Source organism: Aplidium turbinatum, chromosome 6 (assembly GCF_918807975.1).
Source record: "Aplidium turbinatum chromosome 6, kaAplTurb1.1, whole genome shotgun sequence".
Taxonomy (NCBI): domain Eukaryota; kingdom Metazoa; phylum Chordata; class Ascidiacea; order Aplousobranchia; family Polyclinidae; genus Aplidium; species Aplidium turbinatum.
Genome location: NC_137477.1, coordinates 7,669,349 through 7,690,152, shown reverse-complemented (window position 1 = coordinate 7,690,152; position 20,804 = coordinate 7,669,349). Strand labels below are relative to the sequence as shown.

General features: G+C 38.2%; 1 protein-coding gene across 1 annotated transcript in view; it reads right to left on the bottom strand.

Moving 5' to 3' along the window:
• Nucleotides 1–6,617: 6,617 nt before the first annotated feature.
• Nucleotides 6,618–20,804, bottom strand: part of LOC145772369 (uncharacterized) — a 63,059-nt gene continuing 48,872 nt past the window's right edge. The window contains exons 36-55 of the mRNA XM_082584247.1: nucleotides 20,412–20,578; nucleotides 20,131–20,232; nucleotides 19,562–19,747; nucleotides 18,981–19,179; nucleotides 18,405–18,505; nucleotides 16,339–16,429; nucleotides 15,696–15,852; nucleotides 14,718–14,873; nucleotides 14,349–14,449; nucleotides 13,530–13,704; nucleotides 12,841–13,074; nucleotides 12,155–12,350; nucleotides 11,580–11,727; nucleotides 11,326–11,419; nucleotides 10,131–10,288; nucleotides 9,356–9,523; nucleotides 9,056–9,222; nucleotides 8,246–8,355; nucleotides 7,532–7,641; nucleotides 6,618–7,298 (exon numbers count right to left, since the gene is read on the bottom strand). Of these exons, the coding sequence (XP_082440373.1) occupies nucleotides 7,077–7,298; nucleotides 7,532–7,641; nucleotides 8,246–8,355; nucleotides 9,056–9,222; nucleotides 9,356–9,523; nucleotides 10,131–10,288; nucleotides 11,326–11,419; nucleotides 11,580–11,727; nucleotides 12,155–12,350; nucleotides 12,841–13,074; nucleotides 13,530–13,704; nucleotides 14,349–14,449; nucleotides 14,718–14,873; nucleotides 15,696–15,852; nucleotides 16,339–16,429; nucleotides 18,405–18,505; nucleotides 18,981–19,179; nucleotides 19,562–19,747; nucleotides 20,131–20,232; nucleotides 20,412–20,578 (3,042 nt within the window). The 3' untranslated portion in view covers nucleotides 6,618–7,076. The remainder of the gene's footprint in view (nucleotides 7,299–7,531; nucleotides 7,642–8,245; nucleotides 8,356–9,055; nucleotides 9,223–9,355; nucleotides 9,524–10,130; nucleotides 10,289–11,325; nucleotides 11,420–11,579; nucleotides 11,728–12,154; nucleotides 12,351–12,840; nucleotides 13,075–13,529; nucleotides 13,705–14,348; nucleotides 14,450–14,717; nucleotides 14,874–15,695; nucleotides 15,853–16,338; nucleotides 16,430–18,404; nucleotides 18,506–18,980; nucleotides 19,180–19,561; nucleotides 19,748–20,130; nucleotides 20,233–20,411; nucleotides 20,579–20,804) is intronic.

Genomic DNA, 20,804 nt, shown 5'->3' with positions numbered 1-20,804 from the left:
CAGCGGCACCTAGTGAATGGAATAATTTCTCGGCAACAAGACTTCAACAATCGGAAAAACTTCACTCTGCCAATCTCGGTAACCGGCCCTGCGTCAAGTGCCTCTACAAGTATGCGAACAAGTACCAGGAATAACCTACCAAGGTTTTGTCAGTCCGAGGATAAAGATTCAAAACCAAACCAAACCAACCAACTTGGCTTAAATTTGCCACCTGCAAAATGTAAATCGAATGTAATGACAGGGGTTTCATCCATCATATTAAAAAGCTTCAGCACTTGTTACAGAAATTTTCGACTGTTACAAATGACAGCCAACGTTTAAAGTTTATTTTGGGATTCCAGTCGTAATAATAATGTTATGGTTTTATTTATTGTCGCTCTACAACAGCTAAGGTCTTTTAGCGACAGGGCTCATTTTTAATTCATATCAGGTTTAAGATGTCATCACATTATTACCCGACTCATTTTCATTGCGCTATGCAGGATAGAACACAATCGGTACCGTTTTTATAGTCTTCGGTTTGACCCGACCTGGAATCGATCTCAGATCTACCAGCACCAGAGCCGAAGGCGAAACCACTCGGCCACTGAGCTGGTGGATTCCAGTCGTCTGTTGTGTTGCGTATGTAGGTCGCAGTGTAGGCTATGTTGTCGCAATGGGCGCAAAATAAAACATGTTATTATTATTATTATTCAGTTGACGGCAATGAAAGCTACATTTGCAAATACTCTACAACCATCACAGACCTACCCACACGACATAAAAATACAAACACATTCAAGCAATCAGGCAAACACTACCGGAGCAACAAAATCAAAGATTTAGCAAAATGCTACCCATGTTCTGGGACATTACAAGCTCTTAGCACTCATCTAGGAGCACTGGCACTAAGTTTGTCACGATAATATTTCATATGAAAGTTTTCCATTGGTCATTGAGTTTTATAACTTTCTCTAAATTGAGTTTTATAACTTTCTTTAAATTGTGTAAACGTAGCCTAGTGACAAAAACGACTTTACACAATTATTTCAGGTTCAATGAATAAAAGACATTCACTTACCAGGTTTTCATAAACATTGTCGTAAGTCATTCCTATAGTTTCATTTTGATCATTTCTAAAACTTCTTTCGGCCGTAATATCTCAATTGAATTCGATTTTTTATATTTTCAATGCAAGAAGCGAAAATTCCTCTTAGCGCTGTTCACATAAGCATTGTGCTTTCGGCTCTTCACGTAATTTTGTATTGCGCACAACCGCCATGTTTGAACAGTCGAAGTGAATCGAGTGACGTCATAATCCCTTTAGCAAAGGATTAAGTCATGGCCTTTGTCTTCCTTCATAAAAAAGAACAAGTTCTTCTGCTAAATTGCATCTCCTCACGTTGATATAACACATCGCCGCATTCAAAAGCTTTGTTGCCTATTTCACTTCAACGCGTCATATTGCCCAGTCAAAGTTTAAGTAGTGACGTCATAATGGAGTTTTCACAACAATTATTGTGCCTGTAGTATTGTTCTATGCACCGCGGGAGGAGAAAAAACGATTCGCCCGATCGTTGAAAGTAAAAGCAGCGATCGTTTTGTGAAATCTCGCTTCAAGAAATTGAGGAGAGATTTCGAGGCAACATGACTGCTCCTGAAGCTGGCCTATTGTGCAAGCTTTGCTACATTTAAAGTAAAGACGCCTCTTTGTTGACGACACGAGAATCTCATCCACGTGGTCAAAATCAGACAGTGAGCGAGACTGCTCTCAGAACAAAATCAATAAGTGATAGCGCATCAATCGATTTTTTTACATTGATTCAGCGTCTGCAGACAGGTCAGCCGCGCGGCGGCAGTGCAGCCGCAACTCAATGATCACATGATCACCACAATCATGCTGCTGTGTCGAGCGCTACCAAACATCAACAAGTGAATTCGATTAAGCTTACAAGTTGTTTTAAATTTTCTTGAACTGCACGCAAATTTTGATGTTAGTCCTGAAAAAATGCTTTCAAAAATATTACAACCCATTTTATATAGTATAGTTAAACTTGAAAATTAAAAAAGCTTTTGTTGAACACAAGAAAAAAATGAAGACCTGGCAACTTGAATTAGCAACCACGTTTTTAAGTTTATCGCTTGTTAGTTACCTTACCAACGTCTGCAGACGTTGAATCAATGTAAAAAGAATGGATTATGCTAGTTGGGTATTGGAGGCGCCAAAGCCTAAACTTTCTGGAAGTGCCCTCTGAATCACAAGACATTTATTGCACTGAATTATCTGAAGCAATTGAATATGAACAAACGATTTTTATCATGGCGTTGTTGGTACAAGAATACGGTATGCTAAAGAAACTATGCTTTTCCACTAAACCACATGAGTCATTTAGTTAAAGAGTCATTTTATTGTTGGCTATTAATATTTTCAAAGAATAAATCAAGTGAAGCTGAAGTAGCCAACGTTGCAATTGTTTATTTTGTGGAAACGTGTAGGGCGAATGGAAACTTTAAACTGGTTCGGTATCAAGCACGTTATCGCGTTCGCATTTTGTTGCTCCTACCTTTTTCTAGACCTCTGCTCCGTTTGGCATAAACAAACTTGGCAAACTGTTGGCTACACTTCTGACCAACCCTGGTCTTAAATATTCATAGTATACTTGTACGGTATCAGAAAATAATAACAGCATTGATAGCCTATTATAAAAATGTAAAATTGTAGCAAAATGATGGTATACATTTGCATAATTTTAAAGAAAACACCGAAATTGTTATGAATTGGCACAACGCGGGCAATGCTTCTGACCGATGTTAGCCAACCACACAACTGTGTTTTGAAGCAATACCACATGATTGTGTTTTGAAGCAATAAACCTGAAATAAAATCTTTGAGACCTTTTTGAACGCATAATAAGAAATAAGTTATTGAAACTGATGGCGTATTGTTGGCAACATGTTGGACATAATTGCCAATCTTGTGCCCTCACATCCAGCATATAGCCGACGTTGCAATTGTTTATTTTGTGGAAACGCGTAGGGCTAATGGAAAGTTTAAACTGTTTGGGTATCAAGCATGTTATCGCGTTCGCATTTTGTTGCTCCTGCCTTTTTCTAGACCTCTGCTCAGTTTGGCATAAACAAACTAAAATGAAACTACTTTGTTGGCAAACTGTTGGCTACCCTTCTGACCAACGCTGGTCTTAAATATTCATAGTATACTTGTACGGTATTATAAAAACAATAACAGCATTGATAGCCTATTATAAAAATGTAAAATTGTAGCAAAATGATGGTATACATTTGCATAATTTTAAAGAAAACACCGAAATTGTTATGAATTGGCACAATGCGGGCAATGCTTCTGACCGATGTTAGCCAACCACACAACTGTGTTTTGAAGCAATACCACATGAAATGAAGTTTGTGTTAGTAATTTTAAAGATGAAAACAAATAAACCTGAAATAAAATCTTTGAGACCTTTTTGAACGCATAATAAGAAATAAGTTATTGAAACTGATGGCGTATTGTTGGCAACATGTTGGACATAATTGCCAATCTTGTGCGCTCACATCCAGCATATAGGCGACGTTGCAATTGTTTATTTTGTGGAAACGTGTAGGGTTAATGGAAAGTTTAAACTGTTTGGGTATCAAGCATGTTATCGCGTTCGCGTTTTGTTGCTCCTGCCTTTTTCTAGACCTCTGCTCCGTTTGGCATAAACAAACTGAAATGAAACTACTTTGCTGCCAAACTGTTGGCTACCCTTCTGACCAACGCTGGTCTTAAATATTCATAGTATACTTGTACGGTATCAGAAAATAATAACAGCATTGATAGCCTATTATTAAAATGTAAAATTGTAGCAAAATGATGGTATACATTTGCATAATTTTAAAGAAAACACCAAATTGTTATGAATTGGCACAACGCTGGCAATGCTTCTGACCGATGTTAGCCAATCACACAATTGTGTTTTGAAGCAATACCACATGAAAAGAGGTTTGTGTTAGTATTTTTAAAGTTTAAAACAAATAAACCTGAAATAAAATCTTTAAGACCTTTTTGAACGCATAATAAGAAGTATTGAAATTGTTGGCGTAATGTTGGCAATGTTGGACAAAATTGCCAGCCTTGTGCCAACATAACCAGCATATAGCCAACGCTGGCCCAGCAATCAATGTTTGCTGGGCAATAGCCTAATGGCTACACTTACAGAAATATGCAAATGAGACAAAAATTTTGTGGGAAAAAAATTTCGCGGCTCGGTCACCGAGATTGACAGAATGAAGTTTCCAATTGTTGAAGTCTTGTTGCCAGGGAATTATTCCATCCATTAGATGCCGCTGAATGGAGAGCAATCCTAAACGTGCGTTGCTCAAGCGCACACCCCGAGAGTCGAACCAGCGCCGCTTGATTTTAAAGTTTTCTTCGTGATAGACTATAGTACGGTACTGACATATTTTGAAAAATTGCTCTGCTTTGCCTCACTTTCTGGACACCCTGTCCAACTCAAAATTTTTATTATTTCCATACAATTAGGCTACTCCACGTTCAAGCAGGGATAGGCCCAGGGGCGCCGGAAGCGGGGGGCGGATGCCCCCCTGCCCTCAATTTTTCTGAAGATGGAGGGGCAGGGGGGGCAATGGTGCCCTTTTAAAGTCATGTAAGCTACTGCACGTTTTGCAATATAACAATTTCTGCTATTCGGTTTTAGCCTAGTTATAATCTTTAATTTTTGCCTCAAAATAATATTTACGGCACAAAACTTTGCAACACAGTAGGCTACAGGCCTTAAAACTCGTTTTTTTCCGGCAGCTGTCGTGGCCTACAGGGAGCTCCTTCTCGGCGGCCAAATCTGCGTGCTTGGAGGCCAAAATACAAAATAAAATTAACGATAGCACAAGAAAATAGAATTAAACTTGCAACAATGCTAAAATGATGACTTATAGCGTTGTTGAAGTCTGGGCCTGGGCGAAGTACTACAATAGAATCGTTGCACCACGCAATAAGTGCTTTATCGGGATTGTAATCTAGTACTGCGGGACCATCTAACGATACTCGCACGAGTGTCTCCAATGTGGCTGAGTTTAAAGAAGTTCGCCACTCACCTAGAATTCTGTTTAGCAACGAAAAACAACGTTCGACATGTGTTGACGATGACGGCAAGGTAATAAAATTGCTATTGCTTTTAACCGCTGCGTATTTCTTGATGCTTACAATTAGTTAGCTAGTTACCTTCAAGAAGTTGAAATTATTGCATTTTATTAATATTTTCAGATTCCTGATGAGGGCTTAGGTTAAGCCGAAAACGTTTGAATGTTAAACTATTTTGTAAATATTTAAAATATATACTGTTGTAATGCTCAACCCTGTGGTATTGTTGTGTCTTGCCTATCTTTGGTATAAAAAAGCAAACTCTCTCCCGAAACTATAATAAAATAAGTATTTCAATGATGTGAAGGACATTACTAAAAGAATCATAATTTTTGCAAAATATGATCAAAAAATGTTTTCCCCTGGGATGTCAACTAACCTAGTTCTCCTTTTTAACAACGATTCAATGTCCGACAACATCGAATCGACATAAAAACGACAATATTGCCAGCCGATGTAAATTAGCACTTCGGATTAAGACTTTGTGAAAATAAACGTCGGGAATTACAAACAAGACTTACAGCGCTGGTGATCGCAGATGGATATATTCCATCAATACCGTAACAAATATTTCCGCACAATACAACAGTGGTGATTACGACGCACCGACCTAATTTTGCATCACTCTTTGATACTACATATTTTCGACAGTTAATCCACGATCATTCTATTGCGAAATTAAACAATTGGCTAGAAGAGACCGGCGGCCAAACTTGGCCGATTGAGTAGGTAGCACCGGCGGTCATTCAAGCACTACTTAGCGGCCATGGCCGCAGGCTGCTTTAAGGCTTGACAGTAGGTTACATTATTATAACATAGCATGATGCCCTTCTTTGTATACCGGACACTTGTAGGCTATCATTACTCAATACATAGTGAGCTGATAGATTAGCATTGTCGCTATATCTTATCTTAAAACTTGAAAAAAATTGGCCTTTTAGTAAACAAAAGTGCCCTTTTTTCGTAATCTTGCCCCCCCAGTCAAAAGTCGTTCCGGCGCCCCTGGATAGGCCATGATCTTCAAGCCATTCTGGGAGTGTTTCCTACATAGGCTATGACGCATTTAGAGATGGATAGGCTACTCCTCCAAAGGAAATCAAATGCTGAACACAATGTACCATATCAAAAAAGTTGAAAATAATTGCAGAACGTATTTTTTCGTAGAGGTTGATTTAAAGACGCAAACTCTTTTGAATTTTGCTACTAATTTATGTTCAAACCATCGCAGAGGAGTTTGTAGCCTACATATGTGATTTCTGGAGATGGACACTACTGGAGAGAAAACTTCCAGTTTTCTTGATTGTTAGAGATTATTTGAACATCTCTCCGGAGAATTCGAGTGGTCTAATCATGTCTTTGGTCACATAAAAATTAATACGGCTGACAGTAGAATTTTTCTTCAGTTCGCCACGTTTTTCCCAGTCCGGATAGAATTCCTATGATTTGTTATAAAAGCTTACTCATACTCAAGTTTGTCTGTCTATTCATCAAAGTTACAATCCTACATTGTTGATGCAAAGTTGTTTAACGAGCTGATTTAGAGCCTAAGACGTTTCAATCAAACACCAGTAGTGTCAGCAAATTTTACGATTATTCTTCCATGGCTTTTACTTAATAACTATAACTCGATACAAAAAGAGTAGCAAAACTCATTAAATGTAACTATAAAAGTGCAATACAACTAAAGTGCATTCAAAGGCTAACGAGTATAGGCCTACACGAGTAATTTAAAGACAGTGTACAGTTTGATGTAGCCTAAAAACAGCAGACAGTTCAGTGGGTCACTAAACATACTAACCGGTAAAAACCTTTCAAACATACTTGAGAAAACTTTCAACAATTCCGTGCTACAGTGGTGCAGGACATGGTGTACAAAACCTTTCAATATCCAGTGAATCAATCAATACACGCTAGAATCACAAATAACTTTCCAATATGAGATTTAAAGATGTAAAAGTTCTTCGTTTAAGTCGCTAAAGATGTCATCAACTTCATCCATTATGAGGACAACCTTTTTCTCACTCGGTGACGTAACGTTCACGTCATTGCATTGAATCCGAGACACATCAATGGAGTCGACAGCCTTTTCAAGAGCCTTTAATCGCTTTAACGCGGCGAGTTGTCGCTCGTCAATAGAACTCATGATCCAGTCGTCAGTTGCATCCTGAAAAACAGATTATTGCGGAAAGTTGGCATAAAAAGGGTTGCTATTTGTTTTCAAGAGAACGTCAACATAAAGATATTACATCAGGTAAATATTCGAAGGTTTATTGAGTTCTGCTTGTGGTAGGTTATGCGGTGTGAAAATCCATTGAAGAGAACTGTGCAAACACAACAAAAAGATAATCAAAGATTGTCACCAGCTACCAGCCATCATATGGCGACTAACTGGATTACCATTTTTATGTGGTTTCGTCTTCTTTTTCGCCTTCGACGCTTATTTAGCCTCTTCTTCACGGAATCTTGATGATTTGAGTTATTGCGAGCGTCATCTGCATCACTGTCGTCTTGAGCAAAAAATACAAAAAAAAGTTTAATTGGTCACAACTGATAACAGAGTTTTACTACTTCCTGAACGAGACTTTTCGACCTAGCCTACAAATTTTGGTTTGGTTTTGAATCTTTATCCCCGAACTCAAATTTTATCAACCTCTTCTTGTGAAAGTGCAGTTAAATGAGTGGAATAAATTGTAACGCAAAGTCTGCAATATGTTTGCATTGCGCATTTTCCAGAAGCAAACAAAAAAAGGATGGTATGAACATCTTTAACTTCTAAAAACCGAAGGTGTCACGACTCACGTCACACTGAAATAAAAAAGAAAAAAACAGGAATAGCCAAAAGGACCGGATGTTAAACTAGAGTAGGCCTACTACTAGACAATAGACATAGGTTACCAACTGAGCCTAGGGTTCATTAGAAAAAGCAGATCCAACTTTTTTTGTAGCTGAAATGTTATTTTTCTTGAACTAGAAACTCAAAAATATTTTTCATGGCATTAAGCCAAACATTGAATAATAAAATAAAAATACAATTAAATAAATCTTTAACCCCCTGTGTAGCCAAAATCAACTTTAAATAACTTAGCATTTTTGAAAAAAAAAACAGTCTACCTTTTGGAGGCAAGGTTTCGTCACTGTTGTCAGCTTGGTACAACTTTTTGAAATAACGTATTTCTTTTTCTTCCATCTTAAACACTCGCCGGATGTAATTGTATATCAAGCTAAATAGAGAAAAAATAACACCAACATTAAGCTAGTTTTCTTTTTTGCGTGTTATCACTCTGGCTATGTAAAAAAAAACATTCCAAATAAAACAAAAAGTTTTGCATTCTATGATCTCATAAACTTGTATCTTGTTCCACATCTAAATATTTGCACTATGTCCCAAGTGCCACAAAGCAAGTCGCAAATAAAGAAGCGATAAATCGCATCTCATGTTCGAGTTATTGCTTCAGGTCTTCTGCAAGTGAGGAAATTGGCACCAGCAGTATAAGAGCAAGTTTCTTGTTTGGCATTGGGTTTGATTGACTGAATCTTTATCTTCGGACTGAGAAATTTGAGAGCTTAACCCAGGCAGTTTCGTATACGATACTTGTAAAGGCATCGGACCGCTAACGCAAGCAAGATTGACAGAGTAAAATCTACGCTTGTTGTTGTCTGTGAATTATTCCATCCACCAAGTGCCGCTGAATGGAGAGTGCTCCTTGGAATGCGTTGCTCAAGCGAACACCACGAGAGAACCAGCGCCGGTTGATCTTGAACTTTCTTCGTCCATGAAGACAGACGCTAAACCAACTCAGCTATCCCGGGCGGACAAACAAAATTGCACTTTCAGCAAAACTTGTAGACTTATTCTGATGCATTAAACTGGTTCAGTTTGGGCACTCAGCTTGCTCTTAAACCTTTTTATTGTTTTCTTACCCGAGAGCAATTTGAAAGTAAGCGTGCTTCCCGTCATTTCGTGACCGATCAAAATCTTTGGCAGAATGCAACAAAAGATCGACAACGCCAATCAAGAAGTTAAGGAGGAGAAAAGTCATATGGAAGTTGAACACAAGATAGAATCCTCTGCCAAGAATCCCAGAAGCCTGTTAGCAATCAACAATTTTTTTTAGCTACAGTAGCCTACTTTGGTAAAAAAAAAAAAGAAACTTATAGGTTATATTATGAAATAATATCTATGTTTATTCAATCTCGTATCAAAGCCTAGTTACAATTTACCTGTTTCATATCGTTATAAGTTGGATTCCCAAGCAAAGCCCCGAACAAAGTCTGGAGAGTGGAGAGGAATGTTTGGTAGTCCCTCAGTAAAACTGAGAATAATATGAATGCAGCCAGAGCATACCCGATCAGGTTCAGTAAGAACAAAAAGATAAATTCCAGAAATAGCTGAAAGAAATATCAGAATCATACGATTGTAAAACAGCCACTGTTTAGCATTCTGTTTTTGCATGTTGCGTTATGATAGGTCTAACATGAAACGCCTCGATATCACAAGCAATGTAGGCTACTTTCAGCAAAACTTGTAGCCTATGAAATGATTCTCTTTTCATAGCAGTCGAGTTTTTACTGACTAATAACAATAATAATGTGTTATGAAGCGCTTTATCCATCGCAGATATGCGTTGCTCATCAGCGCTGTGCAAAGCAGGCAGTGTCAATGCAGCCGTATAGAGGCGCAACTAAGTAGGCTACATTATTATCAGTAGCCTTCTCTGCTTCGTACTTCATCAGACTCTGGTCTTTACGGCAGCGGAAGCTGCACACAAATATTACTAAGTTACCAAACCTGATTACTTTTATTTAGGCTACTGATTTTATTCGTTTGATTGCATCGTACAATAAATGGATCCTAATAAAATTTATAACCTGCAATTTTTCTAACATCGAGAAGTCATAACGGAGGTTAAGGCATTTGAACCAATCTATTACTAACAAAAATATGTCTCAAAATATAACAGTCAAAATTTGTAAATGTTTGTGACATTCTTTGTACCTTTCTTCCTTGTTGAAACATTACAGAAAATTTCCGCATTTGTTTCTGATACTTAAAGAATTCGAGAACTTGCAACGTTTCGGCAAACATCACAATACCAATCATCTGACGTAAGAGGGCAGCCAGGGTGGCAAGGCTTTGGAAGTTTGTGAATGTGTCTGTGCGGTACAAAACAACTTTATACAAAAGACAAAAACTGGTTGAATATATGATTTTTGTTTAAGATTTCTTGATTTATTGCCAGCACAAATGAACTGACCTGGTACGAACTTGGTAGAGTTGTCATGGTACGGTAGACAACTAGACATACGATTAAAAATATTACCGAAGCTTATGTACCAGCAAGCAATAGCAACTTATACAACCTATGCAACTTATGTAACAGCAACTTATGCACCAGCAAGCAGGCCCGGATTTAGGGGGGGGGGGGGGGCAGAGGGGGCAGGTGCCCCGGGCCCCCCGACTTTTGAAGGCCCCCCTACGTGGAAAAAATGTGATTTTGAGTTATTTTTCTTCCTTTTAGCCTTTGAAGTTTCTGCAAAATGCTGTGCAGTGCTGGATTGATGCTACTATAGACGCAGAGGTGGTTTTTTCAGGGGGGCCCCCCGATCTAAAAGTGCCCCGGGCCCCCCATCAGCTAAATCCGGCCCTGCCAGCAAGCAATGAGTTAGCCAAAGTAGCCTATTGGTGATAGATGCAATCAACGTTTAGTTAGATTTCGACAAAATGTAGAAGTTCAAATTTTGTAAACACCCGCCCGGGGCGCGAAATTTTTTTTCCCACGAGATTTCTGTGTCATTAATTCTAGTCACTCTAGAAGTAAGATTTTCCGAAAGCGTTTTGAGAGATTGGTTGATTCAGATTGCGAAATAACTATTTGCCAATGAAATTCTGCAATGATAATAAAATATAAGCTTTCCCTAACACTACTTTTTTTGAAAAGCTTTTGTGCACCGCAAAAATTAATTTAAAGAAAAAAAAGTTTGACTTTGACGGGCGTCGAACCCTCGTTCTCACGATCACTAGGCAGAGGATGAAGCCACTGAACCAACCATGCCAACGAGAAAATGTTGCATTCACACGGTTTTAATACAAACTTTTACCAAAATATGTAAATGAGACAGAAATCTCGTGGGAAAAAAAATTTCGTGCCCGGGGCAATAAGCATGTTTTGTTGGGCAAAAAAAAAACTCACAAGTGTTCTCCTGAAAAGCGTCTAAAGTCTCCTCTTGTAGCTGATAGTTGTAAAGTGAAATTCCCATAAATGAGAGAAAAAGAAGAATTCTTAACTGTAAGAAAAAATCAATTTTCAAATTTTAATTTTTTCTTCCAAACTTCAAATGCTACAAAGATATATTTGATTAGGTTAAGAAAACATTTTACAAAAAAAAACAAAAAACGTGATACTGATTTTCAATGTTTCGAGCTCCCCTGAAATACAAAACTTACAATTCCGAAATAATTCCAAAAGCGGGTGAAAAATTTACGCTTTGTTTTGACAAGGCGAACTATTGTAAGAGCGATGTAGTAGATCGCTAGAACGGTGGTCAAGACTGAGGCGATGAACAGATTGGTTTCTTCCTCCACCTTATATAGCCTGAAAATATGACGTCAATCTTTGGTTTGCGTTTGTAAAAAAAATGAAAATGACACTTTATGCATTAGCCACAGCAAATGGCCTAACTCAGATGTAAGTCGATGACTTAGGTAAACACACATGCCGATAGTTGAAGTTGCAATGCCAGGATTACACTTTAAAAGCCTCTTTTTAACAAAGATTCACAAAGAAACAAAATTGTTATTAAATAAATAAACAAATCTCAAACTATTTTTGTTCGTGCTTTTCAATTTATGACTATTGACTAAGGCCGAAAAATGACCATTAAAGAACTTGAAAATGAGAAAAAAAGATGATAAAAATGAATCAACAACTAGAATTGACCTTTAGGTGCAGTTGAGTGGGACATGTTATTTGATTACTAACAATCAAGTGTTTCTTATTACGGTCTGCAAGCTAAACTTACCTGAAAACTTTGATATACGGAGTTGCAATGCATCCGCCGCTTGGCAGGAACTCGGTAAGTAACAACACAGTAGAAAAGACGTTAGAGTTGGCATTGTATAACGTAAACTCCACGACAAGTGCTCGCGTGGAGCGATCGATCCAGAGATACTCCTTCAGGTATCGTAGGGTTGAAGTTGCCCCTTCTACGTTAACGCCTAAAAAACGTACATTGCTGAAGCGGTTGCATCTATGCGGCTGTTCCAGGTAGCCAAAGCTGCCACTTTTACAGTTTCATTTCAACGTGTAGTGACCTATAAACGCAATCCGCCCAGTAGCACCAGACTCAAGGTCAAGCGGCGCTGGTTCAGCTCTCGGGTGTGCGCTTGAGCAACGTATTTCAGGACTACTGTCCATTCAGCGTTATCTAGTGGATGGAATAGTTTCCCAGCAACAACACTTCAACAATCGGTAGCTTCACTCTGTCGATGTCGGTGGCCGGGCCTGCGTCAGTGATTCAAAGCCTCTACAAGTATGCAAAACTGCCAGAATTTCAAAGAAGGTTTCCCAGTCTAAAAATAAAGATCAAATCAATCAATCAATATGAAAGTACAAAGAATTCTTTCTCCATCCGAGGGCGATATGCAATCTTTGAAAAAAACAGACTTTTAGTTAAAAATATACTTTGTTTAAGAGTAAACCGATTACCTAAATCTGCACTGTACCCTCCTCCTGTATATAGAGCAGCTTTGCTAAAAATTGGTATAGCTTTAGTTACAGAAGAGTCGCTGTATTTCCAATAGTCTTCCTCCAATGTGGGCGTATCATTCACTGGTCCCCAACCCTTGCCATAATCAGCGTTGTCTTCGTTGAATACACTGTACTCGTCGAAGCACGGCCTCCAAGGAAATTCAGTTTGCAGCTGATTTGTAGAGCATTGTTCTAAAGGGAAATTTTAAAAGACAGTTGCAATGCACATCTGGTGCTACCCATAATTTTTGGCATTTGGGCGACCTTGTGTGGAAAAAAATTCGCACTAGCAGTGGCTCTCGAAGAGTCAAGTTAAGCAAAAAGCAATAAATTGAACATGCTGCCTTAATTTCGTGTATAAATTGCAGTGGCTCCAATGGTATCGTAACAGCGAAACAAATATTACTTTAAATTCATTATACAGTACTTAAAATAAAAAAAATATTTCGATTATAGTTCATATGAACGACTGTCAGAAGACAGAGCACGCACACACGCGTGGATACTTTAGTGCTCACATATTTGAGTTTCCAAGAATAATAATCTAGAAGATCGAGATTAGATGGATCTTTCGCATTCAAGAAAATGCAGTTAACATGATTAATCATGGCCTTTGTCTGAATATAAAATCTAATAAGGCATTTTACCCGACTTTATTCTCAGTTGTCGCAGCCTGAGTGGACCAACCCTGTAGTTACAATTGTCTTCAACAAAAACTCTATCGAACCAACGTTTGTGGAGTCCGTTGTATTTGTGGGTGGAGTAAATATTCGGGACCATTTCGTTCTCTAGATAATCCCAAAGACCTTCTGCTGAATTGACCTGAAACGAAGTGGTTAGGTTTCATCCAAACATGTGGTTGAAAGGATACGAAAAAAAGACAAAGAACACAACTGCCTGATCTGCACGACACACAAGTGCACTACCAAGTCGCCTTGAAAGCGATGGTAGTTGTGAAAAAACTTCTTTAGACTACTATTTCGGAAGCTTAATCGTGATACGTCAGCAGAAGTACTTGACGAATGTTTGTTTGCCTTTAAATCGCAAATTGATAAAAAAAATACAGACACGCAAAACTTCAAGATCAAACCACTTTGTGATTGTCAAGTTAAGTTATTTACATCAATAGAATTATCAGATCAATTAATTTAATAACATATGCATGTAGTACAAACAAATACCAACAGAGATTCGGCTATAACTGTGATATTTTTGCGAGTACAGTATATTGATTTATATCAGCCAAGAACAAAACAAGACAAACAGGCTTTCGGGTGGGAGGAGTACCGCCACCGTATGACAGGAAGCGATGACTGGTGACTCCTCCAGTGTTCTTCCAGTGACACCATGCGTCTTTAATGTTAGAGAATTTAATTCATTACAGTCTTGACCAAATTAAAAACTTTAAGTTTTGACAAAGAACAGGCTGCACAACCAGCATGAAACTTAATTAACTTATCACTTACACTTTGAAAGTCGTCTGTAGCCAATAGTCTACGCAATTGGGCAGTTTTCTGAAAGAATTGATGGTCCTGGTGGCCGACATACGCGATGTAGAATAGATGCGCTGGAGGAAATAAAAATGTTCTGATGAGAATTATGTTATTTTTTTCTGGTTATCACTTTGCATTATCGTAGTTTGACATTGATTGATGAATTATTATGCGCATCTTATTTGGTGAATACTGTGACTTGTTATTTTATTTACAAAAACCCAATTTGAGACAAAAATAGTAATTTGATGCAAGCCAGATGAAAATTGACCTTCAAAATAATGTTTTTTGTCAACAAGACTTAGAGCACAAAATGTTACACAATGAACAAATTGTACTTACTTATATATATGACATACATCAAGAAGTTTGTGAAATGGTTCATAGCATGTTTCTCCATCTTTCTTCGCTCTCTAATCCTTGTCAATTTGCTGCCCTCCACTGCGGATGGGGGATCAGGGGCGGAAAGTAACCGAGGGGAGTCCAAATCCAACAAGTCTGATGTATAACATACAACATTATGATAATTGTTTATCTCTGTTCAATTGTATACAGGTTAAAAATAAGTCACTTCAGTGCAAACATGTCACCCTGGTACAAACATGTCACCCCGGTACAAACATGTCACCCCGGTAAAAACATGTCATCCCGGTAAAAACATGTCATTATGGTAAAAACATGTCATCCTGGTAAAAATATGTCATCCTGGCACAAATATGTCACGGTGATACACATATGTCACTGGGCAAAAATACGTCAACACTCGAGCATTGGACAAAAACTGGTCAAATAGAATGGTGGTACAATCACGGCTCATAGAAATAAAAGGTCTCTCTACAGCGCACAAGCCTCCAGTTCTTAAGGATAGTGCGCGATAATAAGGCCTTTTATTTCAGTGAGCCACAGCGAAATCAAATAGCGTGATACTGTTTTGGTTATCCAACAAATATATGTGACCACAACGTTAATGCTGACAGAGCGAATTCGACTTTTCATAATCGGCGTTGCAATTTTTGCTGTGCTGAAGTCCTAATCGTTCAAATGAAAGTAATAAATGCCTTATGTTATGCTATTGAAAAGTGAACCCAACTCCAGCAATCAAATCTTCAAACCTGTAATTAAACTTAATTTTATGTTTGTGCTACTTAGCATGCATTGCATATTGCATATAGGCTGCCGATAAACTGAGAGGCAATGTTCAGACAGTTGAGTGTGATGCAAGTTTGGAACTTTGATTTTTCTGTAGTTCTAAATCTTAAAAATTAATTTAACGTAGGCGAAAACAAATCATGTCATAAATAATTTCATGAGTTGGCTTACGTGATGATGTCGAAGAAAGAGGCAGAACCGGTCTGCTACCATATGGCGTAGACGGTGGCGTAACAATGACGTCATCTTGATCTTGTTCCTGCCAACTCTTGGCTAAATTAACGCTTTTACGACAAATTAGGGCAATCAAGGCGGCAATGAGAACCACCTGGAGGAAAGTAGAAACTTAGCTAACTTACATGACAACAACGTTTGCAAACATTAAAAATGCCAATTCCCGTGGATCTTACGGTGTTTTCGTCGTGATTTTGACACCAACATGGGTTTTACGTGTTTTTGTATTTGAATAAAAATAAGTCCTTGAAACTTGACATAGGCCTGATTAACTGAATCACAAACGTTGGGATTTCCTAAGCTTGACAAAACACAGCCAAACACAAACAACACAAACGACATGAATAGTTTAACAGAACTTCTGTCACAGAGGTTAACCTTGCTACAATATTGAAAGTGAACATTACGAGGGCTACCCCAGCCACTACAATTACTGAAAATTGACGTAATGATTAGCTTGATTGAACGTAAACACAGTGCGGAACAAAGTTTTTAGAGCATCTCGCGAGTTATTTTGACAGGAATTAATTTTCAAAAAGGTATGATATATCCGTTGTTAAACTAGCAACACTATAGGTACCTTAACGGGCTGCACCAAAGCAGAGTCCTGTACAAGAGACAACATCATTGTAGAGAGCCATCTTTCCGATTTTTCCTTGCCCCACTGAAAACTGAAACAACTTTTTCATAAAGCATGGAAACCCAAGGCATTAAGCAAATGAAAGCGACAAATGAGATAATTTCAACTCATGAACGCTTTAGGTTATAAGCTATTGAAGTGAATAATTTCCTTTTTTTACTTACGAATTTTGGTTAATTATGTCATACTTGCAGACAACAATCGCACATGAAAAATTAAAGAAAAGCTATGACGTCTAGAGATGTGCGAAAAATAACATAACGTTAAAAAATAACAGGTTATATCCTTAACTCATGTTTACAGATAAGCAAATTGAAATGTGTCAGGTAAAAAGAATTGTTAGTGGAGCTTAGGCCTACTGTTTAGCTTGAGGTTGTCACTATTTCTTTTATTAACATCATTCGAGATTTTTTCTACTTTTCATCAGTAATGTAGCCACGGGAATGCTCGGGGGAGCAGTACTTTCGCCTCTAAAATTTTATTTTCCCTTAACATTCTAAAGAAACATTGTAAAGTTGTCTCCTAACAAGATGAGAAAACGGCAGTTCCTTACACCTCTCCAAAAGCAAAAAAAGCACAGATTCGTCTCACAGAACTGAAGGCAGGCACGGCAGGGCAAGAATTCATTTTTTATTTATGAATTTTTCATTATTTTAGAATTTATGCAAAGTCTCCAGCAGATATTTAAAGATTCTGTGAGAATAGTTTACCACCGTCCAAAACCGTCTTCTGTCATGGTGTAGGCCGCCATTCCCAAAACTTGAAAGTCTTCCCTTATATTCGTGGAACAAGGGTTAAAACAATTTCAGATCACAACATCAACCATATTTTGGTTCCAGCCCCTGAAGAGATGAAGAAACAATAGGCTACAACGATCAGCCTTTAACGAGATGGTGCACCATCCACACCTCAAGACTGGTGCTCACGTCAACTTCCAAGATTCTGGAGCAAAGAAATGTGGCCTTCTTCATCGCCCGATTTGAATCCCATGGACTTTTGTGTGTGGTCGTTATTGGAGGCAAAGGCCTGTTCCGTTGCTCACCCAAGTGTTGATGCTCTGAAGCAATCACTCCTGCGGTAATAGGCCAAAATACCCCAGGATGAGCAACGTGCCTAAGTCGGAATATTTCCGATAAAGAATTGAGAGAGTTATCCAAGTTAAGGGCGGCCACATTGAAACTAAATAAATAAATTTATTCCTAGTATTGTAAGCTCTCATTCTGATATCTTTTTGATAAAATTTTATTTATTTTCTATTAATAAATCGTTTGTAAGTTGGTTCAAGGACTTCTGTTTACCTTGAAGAGACTTTGAACTACTGACGCAGACCCGGTCACCAAGATTGACAAAGTGAAGTTTCCGATAGTAGTTGAAGTGTTGTTGCTGGGTCACTATTCCATCTACTAGGTGCCGCTGAATGGAGAGCAATGTTTATGTCTTGCTCAAGCGCACACCCAGAGAGCCGAATCAGCGCCAATTTATCTTCAGTCGGGCGCGTAGTCACAGAGCTAGCGTTGCTAATTAGTTACTGTGGCGTCACACAACTTATGCCTTCGCAGAGCCATGCAGAGCAGAATCATTTGGTTCCTTCATGTGACATGAATGAATAAATGACAAACGCCAAATGCAGATGCTCTTTCAATCATGTGTTGTGAATAAGAGTGACGCACCTTGCAGCAAACAAGTTGTCTGAGGTTTAGTGTAGCCTTTTGCTACTTTCATGGTTTTGTTCGTTAACTGTTATAAAGTAACAGATAATTAAGATTTTCAAAGTAACAGTTATTTCAATCTCTAATGTACATCTCTAATGACGTCATAGTAAACAAAAACCTTTTGTGACCTGAACTAGTTTTTATGTAATCTGTTGACCGGCGTTACATTGTAATATTATTATACGTTAAAAATTATCAGGAAAACAGTTGGCAATGCTGAAGATTTGTTGGACTATTTCTATCATAAAGCGAGCCACGTTGAAGCTACCAAGTTTGTGCTTGCCAAAGACAGACCTGTACAAGATGGTGAAGAATCCTGAAGCCAACACTCCAACTCCAAACAAAGTCCATCCAACGTACACGAACCAATGAGGAAGCATATGGGGCTTGGATGACTTGGTGGAAGAAGTAGATGCCTATATCAAGCAGTGAGATATTGAGGTTGAAATCCAAACATTTCTACATTCATTCAATGATCAATGGTTGAAAAAAACGTTTGAATTACCTCGAGTTCAATTAAAACTATCGGTTAAAGAAAATTATGTTGCTGGCTGTAAAAGGTAAATTTTAACCCAATTTTTAAAAGGAGTGAAATTTTACGTCATAATCAAAGAGCTTGCCAAACTAAAAAAATTTTGTCAATGAAGCACAGTAGTCTTTCCAGTTGTCAGCAAAACCCCAACTGACAAATGTTTCTTGTCACATCGCTAACTTTCCACTAACTTCTGGGAAGGTTAAAACGATGTAAGAAAAGCAATTTTTTAGCTGAAAATACAAATGAATTACCTAGCTAACTTCAGTAGTCATTTTTACATAGTTCTCACAAACTGCGAACGTTGAATCAATGCACAAAAGACCAATTTTTCTAACCAGTTGACTCACGTCGCTGCTCATGGAAGGAAGGGAAATGGCACTCATGACGTCACGGTCCTTCTTAGAATCGGTTTTTCGAAATATTTGCACGAGAGCGAGAGAGGGGGGCAAGACAATGAGAACAGTCATTGTGCTCACCCACATCGTCTTGGGGTCGACAACGAGTGGACCAATCTTTATCACAAATGATTTGGCACTGGGGAGTTAATAATAACAACTCACAAGCTGGTGACTGAGGTTGATAGAAAGCTAGGGAAGTTAGTTGATTTTTTAGGCAATATTTTAAAATAAATTAAAAAAAAAACATTTTGCATGAAATTTTTATTTATGGGTATTCCAGCTACTCCTGAATTTTAAATTTATAAAAAAAAATTCAAACCAAATATAAATAAATTGTTTAGTGTCGCAATTCAATGAAAAACTTTTTAAAAAAACAGCACTGTTAGCATCAAATGCGTGCATTCGATAGAAATTAAAGCTGACAGAAAACATCTCGGTCCTGAAAATACTATATGATCAACGTCCTTGAATTTAAGCAATTTGAGCAATGTTTCAACCAAAGCATCATGTCCACTTACTCTTCACCGCCATCAGAAGGGTCCTCATAAAACATTGCATTGGAAATCATGGAGAGGAATATCGCCATAAGAGCGCAGGCTAGTCTTTGGCATCTCGTGAAGTTGCTTTTCGAGCGGTTGACAAATACCGAAACCCATATGTGGCCGTCTGTGAGACGATCTCTGGCGTTGGTGGCAAACACGTTTCTGCGTAGGTTTTACATGTGATATCGGTCGCTACAAACTAAAGAAAACATTTGCTGTCACTTTGATTGACAGCTGTCTTGGCGAGAAAAATAAGTATATTGTTCCATTGAAAGTGTTTGTTTGAGTTAAGAAAAAGGATTAAGCATCACAAGGGTTCTCAAGGGCTCTCACCACTCGGCTATGCAGCAGGCTAATAATACTCAAAGGTTTTATCAACAATAAATGACGTCACATGCATAATTGCACATGTAGTATAAGATTGAAATAGGATATATGCTTTATACATACAGTGCATTTTAAGATACAATATGTGCTCAACCTTTTGTGCAGATTTCAATTAATAAGCCAAAAAAAGCAGCTTAAAATTTCAAATTAAATCTTACTTGTAAGATGAGAGATTTTCCTCTCCAGCAACTGGCAGCAGTCGATCTATTTTTCCATCGCTGAGTTCAACTGCCAGCCAATCTTCGCAAGGAAAGAAGTATCTGATGTAAAATTCGGACATAACTTAATTACATGAAAGATGACACGAGGGTCAAATAACGAAAATTCCCAGAGAGCAAGATCGGTCATCTTTACATTGATTCAACGTCTGCATAACTTCAACCAATCAATGTAAAAATGACAGATTTTGCTGTCTGGAATTGCATGGAGTTATGCTTACGTTTTGTTACTGTAAAGATCTTTCACAACGACTTTGCTTAAAAACCAGTTTCCACCGGATCTGCCCGGTCCAGAGTTGTCATGCCAAACGCGAAGATAATCCAACTCGCCAAGACTGGCAGGGACACTCATCAGGAAGTGCACCACGGTACCACTTTGACACCAATGCTGAAATAAACAACAATTCAAATAAGAGTCTCCTACAAGTCAGCAGTTGTGAACTGAGCAAGCGACAACACTGACCAAGTGACAATTGAGCTGGCAACATTTGAGCATGTGGCTGAAGTTGATAAATGATGAAACTGAGTAAGTAACAACTGAGCAAGCCATAAGTTGACATGTCACAAGTCAGCAAACTTTGCTAGGCAAGCGATGACCAAGCAAGTCCGACGTG